Genomic DNA, 8,857 nt, shown 5'->3' on the forward strand with positions numbered 1-8,857 from the left:
TTCATGGGAAACCCTGAATTTGTAGCCAAGTGGGACAGAAGTCCTGGTAGCCTGGGAACCAGGGCTCGGAACTGGCTTCTCAAAAGAGGGCAGTTTATGGGTTTGATGCCTTAAACCTGTGGATTCTGTCACTAAGTTCAGGTAGTGTAATAATAGGAATGAATTTTAGGGCACCATGGTGGTGTCATAAAATTAGATAATTGGTGGCTGAAAAAAGATACTTTGTCTCAGAAAGCCTTGAAAGACATGTAAGAAAAACGTAATTTTCAAAAACATTTATAGAAATCTTAATCCTGTGTTCTGTAATAGCTGAATCTTACCATGGGAGAGGTAATAATGCATTTGGTATGTACACATTATGAGTTAGACATCCTAAGTGTTGCCATTTACATGAAGACACTGAGACTCAAAGAGGGTGAGTGTTTTTTTCTTGCCACACCACACGGCATGTGGGATCTTAGTTCCCCAACCAGGGATGGCACCCGGGCTCCCTGCAGTGGAAGCTTGAAGTCTTAACCACTGGACCACCAGGGAAGTCCCAAGGATGTTGAGTCTTTGTCTAAGCCTATCGAGTTGTCAAGCTATAGCTCTGAAGAGTGAGGATCTGAGGTCAGAAGTCAGCCTCAGATGACTCATGTCCAGGAAAAGGAAGGGAAGAAACAGCTCAGCCTTTACATCCTCACCATAATCACCTTTACCTCAGATACTCCCTCTTTTCACAGGTTCCCATGGTAGCAGCAGCATTTATGGTCCCTGGACAGGTAAGTGGAAGAAGCCCCAGTACCTACCCAGACATCATCGCTACCCCTAGTCCTGACACACAGATATAGAAGACAGTGTTGTCCTGGGATTATGGGCCCTTAGGTCTGGGCCCTGGCATCATCTCAGGCACAAGACCATTAATCAAAGCCAGAAGTTGTACAAAGGTGTTCCCATGTGTCCAGTGGAGAAGGTCAAGTGGTGACATGTCCTTGGGCACAGCCTGGAGATGAGACTGAGAGGGGAGTCTTCAGGGAACTGCCGAACCCATGACATGGACTGATAAATACTGAGGTCATGAGTCATTTCTGTGATGGCAGCCTGAGGAGCTGGGCCTCTCCTGAGGGGGCGGGTCCATGACACGTGGCCTCAGAAGAGGGAAGTGATCTGACGCTGGGTCTGAAGAGGCTGTTCTGCCTGCCGAGAGGAAGAAGACTGGGGGTGAGGGTGGAGCCGGGGGCCCAGAGGAGGGTACAGTCTTGGTGAATGTCGATTGTGACTGGATCCTGGCAATGGCTCTGTAGCAGGAGAGGAGGTGAGTCTCTGAATCTCGTTTGTGGTAGAGCTGATTTTCTGCTGTACAGGATGACAGAGAGTAGTCTGACATGACCCCAGGATGTTTGCCTCTAGGTGACGGTGGGGATGCCATGTCTGAGACGGGAAGTCAGAAGTAGGAGTAATGGACAGAAGCACTGTCCAGAGTTCCTTGTCCCCAGGCTGAGTCTGAGATATTACCGGGGTGTCTCGGGGAGGTGTCAAGTGGGCCACTAGAAACACACACATGGAGTTCAGGAAGGATGGGGTTCAGGATTGAAGATACCCCTGAGAGGTGGATGGCATGTGGACCAGGTCAGATTACAGGCCCTCAGGTCATGTGTGGGTGCCATGAAAGTTGTAGAGTGGGGAGGGACATGCCCTCCCTGGGCACGGGGACAGGGGTGGCTGTCATCACTAAGATGGATGAGGCAGTGCAATGACCATGAGTGTGTGGGGGGTGGGAGTGGCCTCAGGGGAGGTCCTGGTCATGGCACAGAATTCGAAGGGGTGGATAAGGTATGGATGCAGAAGCTAAGCAGGAATGGAGGTCAGATGACAGGGAGGTAAGGCCTGGGGCATTGTTTCCCCTCCATAGGCTCAGAGTCTTGTGATGACTGCGGTTGGAGCCTGAAGTGAGTGAGACTGGACGACAGACCAGCTGAGGGCAGATGAGCGCAGCTGGGACAGGGTCTTGGGCTGGGCTGGGGGGGGGGCTGGGGGGCTGGGCTTGGAATGAGAGGAGTAGAGAGAGGAAGGGGTGAGTGGTGCAGGGTCAGCACGTGGGACACTGTGGAGGACAAGGACTCGGGCATCTGAGCCCGCAAGATGTCTGGGTGCTGACATGGGAACAGGGATCAGGGCCATGTGGGGAGACAAAAAGTAGTACTGGGACCGCCTGTAGCAGTGGGTCCCGCAGAGGCCTGGGGAAGCACTGAGTGCTGGGTGGCACGAGGGGAACATGATGAGGTGCCGAAGGCCTGGGGCCGAGGTGGTGGCATGGGGTGTGGGTCACGGTCGGGCACGTGAGGGAGTTGTGACCCTGCAGGGCTGGGCAATGGAGAGGAAGGGAATGTGAGCATGGACTCAGGGCCCTTGTCCCCAGGCTTTACTCCAGGGGGCTGAGTACAAGTGTCATTGTGTGTGGTGTGATCTTAGGAGAGTCGACTCTGAGGAGAGTGGCTGGGGGTTTGTGTGGCAGCCTCAGAGCGTCTTGTGAGACTGCTTGTCTCCCTCTCTGTTTTAACTGAATGACGTAACATGAGCAGGTTCCTGTGGAATCAGGGTCTGGTGTGTCCTCTGAGCTGGGTCACTGGGGTGGACGACCATGAACTGGGGGTTCTGGTTGCAGAGGCTGCTGTGAACTCACTTGTCCCCCTCATGACAGGGCCATGTGATCTTTGAGGATGTGGCTGTGTCCTTCTCCCAGGAGGAGTGGGGTCTCCTTAACGATGCTCAGAGACTCCTGTACTGTGACGTGATGCTGGAGAACCTGTCACTTATAGCCTCCCTGGGTAAGGACCCCTGTTCCACACCATTGCCCCGTATGGGACTCTGCCCTTCTTTTTGCATGGCTCACTCCATCCTTCCCAGCCTGGACCTTGGACATTGCTTACTTCCCCGATTTCCTGGCACTTGAGCTGCATTCCCCCACCCTGTGTGTGTTCAGCCCTGTACCATAGGCTCTGAAGCCTTTTACAGAAGACTTTGGTCTCAGAGGCTTGAAGCCTGTCCAGCTGATGCCACTTAGCTTTGCCACTGCTAGGTGTGTTAACTGTTCAGATGTGTGCAAGATCCGTGTCACACATTCTAACCCTTTTTTTGCACTGCCTGTGTCAGGAATTACAGACACTTACATGGTCAGCATTTGTGGTCAACCCTAGATTATTTTTGCACGACTCCTTAAGGTTCTTCTAGTGATACATTTTTTTTCCTGAAATCTGTCATTGGTTGGTTCACTCTGGGCCAGTGTCTTTCTCCTAATGGCCCTATTTTCCTCTGAGGAGTTTGATCTGGTAGGGCTCATAGTCACCCAGCCTGAGCTGAAAGCTGGAGGCAACCCTGGGTGCCTGACGAGGTAGGCCCCTGTCTAGTCATAGGACGAGGGTTAATTACATCCTGAGCCTGGTGAGCAGGAGCTGTAGGAAGGCATGATATCATTGATGAGTTCTAATCCTACAGGGAAATGTCCTTTGCTCTCTCCTCTTTCAGCGTCAAGACTCATCATGCTCATACTTAATTTCTTTCTTCCACTTCTCCCCATTTTGACACTTTGCCCACTTTTCATTTCTACTGTGATTTCTGACTCCTGTTTTCCACCTTAGTGTCCTCCAAAACTCTCCTTTCCCCCTGTCTGCACTGTTCTCCAATTTTATGTATTTTTTATATTGTATATGCATATCCTTAATGTATCATGAGAGGTACATGTTTACTTACATTGTCTTTGAACACTGATAGTCAGGTGTAATTGCATTTTCCTGGATTGAGACACGCATTCTACAGAGCTGACCCTTGTCACCACCAGAAAGTCCTGCTGAAAGCCATCTGCCTAGGAGTGGATTGTTCTAGCCTCTCCTCCCGGCATGACGCCACTACCTGGTATCCTGTGTTCTTGCTGGTTTGAGACATTTCCTGTTCTGCGACCATCAGAGACCTAGCATTGTAGAGTATCCCCTTCTACCACTTGACCCTTCCTCCCTTGTTTTAATAACAAACCCATGGGCTTATTCCTACATGTGTCATGCACAGATTTGTAGTGGACTCCTGTACCACCAATGTCTCCATACAGTTTATCAGCATTTTTGTGCTTTCAGGGTGTTGGAGTGCATTAGGTACTGAGGAGGCCACTTCTGAACAATGTGTTTCTGTAAAACAAGTGACACAAGACAGGAATCCAAATCCAGACCTATCTATCCTGAAGACTCTTACTTCAGATATGGGTGCCCTGGTAGAGAAATATGTTTTGTACCTGGCTGAGCACCAAGGAGTGCATCCTGGGCTGAAACCGTCCTCTTCTGGGGCTTGTGGGAAAATGTTCACTTCTCACCTACAACAGCACCAGAAGCAGCCCAGTGGAGAGAAACACCTCAGAAGGGAAGAGAATGGGGCCTTGCTTGTGACGAGCTGCAAAGTCTTTTTACCCGACAATATGTTCACATGCGGAGAGATTGAGAAGGCTTTCTTAGGCAGCTTGGGCTTTCCCCAGCACCAGCCCTCCCACGATGGACAGCATCCAGGAAGAAGCAGGGAGAGCAGGGAGGTCTCTCACCCTGGACAAGGGCATTACGAGTGCAGCGAATGTGGCAAAGCCTTCAGTAAAAAGTATAAATTCACGGAGCACCTGAGAGTTCACACTGGAGAAAAACCTTATGGGTGCAGCGAGTGCGGCAAATTCTTCAGACTCAGGGGAGGTCTTTCTCATCATCGTAGAGTTCACACAGGAGAAAAGCCTTTTGATTGTGGTAAATGTGGGAAAGTCTTCATCTACAAATGTAAACTTGTTCAGCACCAAAGAGTCCACACTGGAGAAAGACCCTATGAGTGTAATGAATGTGGGAAAGCCTATGCCCGCAAGGATTCACTTGTCCAGCACCAAAAGGTCCACACTGGAGAGAAACCTCATAAATGCAGTGAATGTGGGAAGCTCTTCCTTTACAGAAATAAACTTCTTGTGCACCAGAGGATCCATACTGGAGAAAAGCCTTTTAAGTGTACCGAATGTGGGAAGTCCTTCAGTTATAAAACCAGTCTTATTATCCACCAGAGAACCCACACTGGAGAAAGGCCTCATATGTGCAGTGAGTGTGGGAAAGCCTATGTCAACAAAAAAAGTCTTATTGTACACCAGAGAATTCACAATGGAGAAAAAGTTTATGGGTGTAAGAAATGTGGGAATTTCTTTATAAGCAGCTTTGCCCTTAATAAACACCAGAATGTTCACACTGCACAAAGGCGTTATGAGTGCAGTGAATGTGGGAAAGCTTTCAAGAGGAAAATCAGACTAGCTGAGCACCAGAGAATCCACACTGGAGAAAGACCCTATGAGTGTAATGAATGTGGGAAAGCCTTCAAGCTGAAGAATACACTTGTTAGCCACCGAAATGTCCACACTAGAGCAAAGCCTTTTCAGTGCAGTGAATGTGGGAAGCCCTACAGTAACAAAACAAGTCTTGTTGTCCACCAGAGAATCCACACGGGAGTAAAGCCTTTTCAGTGCAATGAATGTGGGAAGCCTTACAGTTACAGAACAAGTCTTATTGTCCACCAGAGAATCCACACTGGAGAAAGGCCTTATGAGTGTAATTCTTTGTATGTAGCTCCAAGCTCATAAAAAAGAGGAAAGTTCACACTGGAGAAATGTCTTCTGGACTTATGTGTTCCTTCACTTGAGTTAATATCTAGCACCACAACTCCTGTGTTGTAGAGTAGGTGAACGTTTAACTTATGTGGGGTCAAACTTTTTTGTGTGTGTGTGGTACACGGCCCTCTCACTGTTGTGGCCTCTCCCGTTGCGGAGCACAGGCTCCGGATTCTCAGGCTCAGTGGCCATGGCTCACGGGCCCAGCCACTAAGCGGCATGTGGGATCCTCCTGCATCGGCAGGAGGACACTGCGCCTGCATCGATCCCCTGCATCGGCAGGCGGACTCCCAACACTGCGCCACCAGGGAAGCCCCAGTCAAACTTTTTAAAGTGGTAGTATCCTTTTACAGTCTTGCCAGAAACACCAGAACCCAAGTTCCCATTCTTTCCATTCTTACCAACACTTGGTATGTGCAGGGTTTCTAATTTTTGTGACATCGTAGGTGTATAGTGGTATCAAGTGATTTTAATTTGCATTTCCCTAATGACATGATGCTGAGTGGTCTTCCATGTGTTAATTTCCAGCCATATATTGTTATTGAAATTTCTATTCATTTGATTTGTTGTTCTAATTACTGAGTTTTGACATTTCTTCATGAATTATTGAATACGGTCCTCTAATGGAAATACTTAGCAATACTTTCTTCCAGAATTGGTCTTGTCTTTTCAATTACTTTTCCAGAGAAAAAGTTCTTAATTTTAGTGTAGTCTAATTTGTCCATTCTTATACTTTTTCCCGTTTCCTCCTGTAACTTTTATGGTTTAGGGTTTTTATTGATGCAAAGGAAGCATTTTCAATTAATTGTGGGAGTTATTTTTTAAAATATAGACACCCAATTGCTGCAGTGATACTGATTTAAAAGATTATACCTTTTCCCCTGAATTGCTTTAGTATCTTCATCGACGGTCAATCATTTATGTATATGTTTATTTCTGGAATTTCTATTCTGTTGCATTTATCTACTTTATTTATGCCAGTATTTTCATGTATTAACTAATTTGTTTTTATAGTATGTCTTGAAATCAAGGTTGTATACTCCTTTGACTTTCTTTTTTTCAGTCATTATAGCCTTTCTTGGTTCTTTGCTTTTCCATATGAAGTTTAGAATTCACTTTTCAGCTTATACAGCACAAAAAATCCTACTAGGAGTTTCACTGGGCTTACATTTAGTCTTCAATTTATTTTTATTTTTTGGCTGTTCCGTGCAGCTTATGGGATCTTAGTTGCCTGATCAGCAATTGAACCCAGGCCAGGGCAGTGAAAGCGCTGAGTCCTAACCACTGGACCTCCAGGGAATTCTCCTAATCTTTAATTTAGAAAGAAATACTGAGTGTCCCAATCCATAAACATGATACATCTCCTTTTATGTAGATCTTATTTAATTTTGGATGGAAATGTTTTTAGATTTCTTTTTATAGGTCTTGCATATGTATTTTCTAAATCTGATAATATTGTGAATGAGAATTAAAAAATTTTTCTTTGTGAAATGTTCAGTGCTAGTACGCTAAGAGAGATATCAAACTACGGATAGAAGTGAGCCTTCTTAATCCTACAACATCTACAAAGAGTAATTAGAAATACTATACCTTTGAACCATTATTAAACTATTGCCATTAGAATAAAAGGAGGGCAGCTGCTCATTGTTCTCTTATTCAGTATCATCCTGGAGTTCCAATTTCATTCAATACGAAAAAAAAAACCGGCAAAATAATGAATATGTAGCAATTGGAAAGGAAGAAAACACCTAAAATATATCCTCAGTTTTCATCTTCACTATGAATCCAAATATGGACACTCATTTTAGTGCCTCAACCCATCATAAACTCATAATTGTTTCATCACCCATTTGCTGACCTTCTTACTTCCTTAGGACCCATCACCTTCTATTACGCTATGCAACTTAATATCATAGAAGAACTGCTTATTTTATTTTTCTATCAAATACAGAGTAAGTTCCAGTAGGAAAATATGTATTTACATGTTGTGCACTGATACATTCTGTATTCCTAGAAACATGTCTGAAACACATATGGTACTTTTTTATTTTTGGCCTTACTGCGTGGCATGTGGGGGCTTAGTTCCTGGACCAGGGATCAAATCCTTGCCCCCTGAAATGGAAGTGCAGAGTCTTAACCACTAGAACGCCGGGCAAGTCCCCCATGTGGTACCTACTGACATCTTAAAATATGGAACAAAATGATAATGCACATTTAACATTCATTTGCACAACTGTGGGTGTACTTTCTAACTCTCCTCACCCTGCTTTTTCCTTCAGTTTTACTACCATGAATGCTCTGAGTTATAGGAAGAAATTATGTTTTGTGAAAAGCCTTTAAATCTACTAAAAAATCCCCAGTAGACATTTTAGTGGTTTCCTTCTCTCACTTATTAGATGTCAGGTGTGTGTGTGTGTTTTTTTTTCCTCACATTCCAGTGGGATTTTGATTATTTCAAAAACAAGTTTTCCACCATCAATTTCTGCCAGTCCTCATGGATATCTATCTCATTAAGCACTTTTATTATTTTATTTTTTTTTAGTTTATTTATTTCTTTTTGGCTGCTTTGGGTCTTTGTTGCTGTGCGTGAGCTTTCTCTAGTTGTAGCTAGTGAGAGCTACTCTTCGTTGCAGTGTGCAGGCTTCTCTTTGGGATGGCTTCTCTTGTTGTGGAGCCAGGGCTCTAGGTGCGTGGGCTTCAGTAGTTGCAGCGCATGGGCTTAGTTGCTCTGCGACATGTGGGATCTTCCTGGACCAGGGCTCAAACCCATGTCCCCTGCATTGGCAGGCCGATTCTTAACCACTGCGCCACCAGGGAAACCCTAAGTACTTTTAATAGCTCTGGATAGTTACACAGTCTGAAATGTTTTTCTGAGTTTGTCTCCTCTCCATATGCAGACACTGTCAGTGCACTTACAGGTGGCATAATCACTTCCAAGGAGCAGATGACATCGTGGGGTTCTAAAACTTTATCTCAGGCTTACGTGTCCCCATTGCACACTCAGATGCTGCCATGGCATCCTTGTTATGGGAGCAAATACACATTTGGTAAGTATCTCTTCAGGTATCTGATTCTTAGAAAACATTTTTGTCAGAAAACTGGAAATTAACTCTTTCTAAAATAAATTTCACTTCCTGAGGTCAGGACAATAAAAAAGGAACAATCTTATATAGGTTATAGATATAGACAGACATAAGAACAAAGCCA

General features: G+C 45.4%; 2 protein-coding genes across 3 annotated transcripts in view; both read left to right on the plus strand.

Annotated features, from left to right (window-relative positions):
- The first annotated feature begins 710 nt into the window (after window positions 1–710).
- LOC109548920 (uncharacterized) overlaps window positions 711–8,857 on the plus strand; it is a 56,675-nt gene continuing 48,528 nt past the window's right edge. Inside the window, exon 1 of the mRNA XM_073796318.1 lies at window positions 711–761. Coding sequence (XP_073652419.1) covers window positions 729–761 — 33 coding nt within the window. The 5' untranslated portion in view covers window positions 711–728. The remainder of the gene's footprint in view (window positions 762–8,857) is intronic.
- LOC109548891 (mitochondrial import inner membrane translocase subunit Tim8 A-like) overlaps window positions 1,913–8,857 on the plus strand; it is a 34,438-nt gene continuing 27,493 nt past the window's right edge. The window contains exons 1-2 of one of the 2 annotated variants that reach the window (XM_033846017.2): window positions 2,078–2,807; window positions 4,107–8,857. The exon at window positions 4,107–8,857 is cut by the window's right edge and continues 4,340 nt beyond it. In XM_033846017.2, coding sequence (XP_033701908.1) covers window positions 2,774–2,807; window positions 4,107–5,623 — 1,551 coding nt within the window. In that variant the 5' untranslated portion in view covers window positions 2,078–2,773 and the 3' untranslated portion in view covers window positions 5,624–8,857. Of the gene's footprint in view, window positions 2,808–4,106 lie in introns of both variants that reach the window. The other variant, XM_073796320.1, reaches the window with a different exon arrangement.

This window comes from Tursiops truncatus, chromosome 19 (genome assembly GCF_011762595.2).
Source record: "Tursiops truncatus isolate mTurTru1 chromosome 19, mTurTru1.mat.Y, whole genome shotgun sequence".
Taxonomy (NCBI): Eukaryota; Metazoa; Chordata; class Mammalia; order Artiodactyla; family Delphinidae; genus Tursiops; species Tursiops truncatus.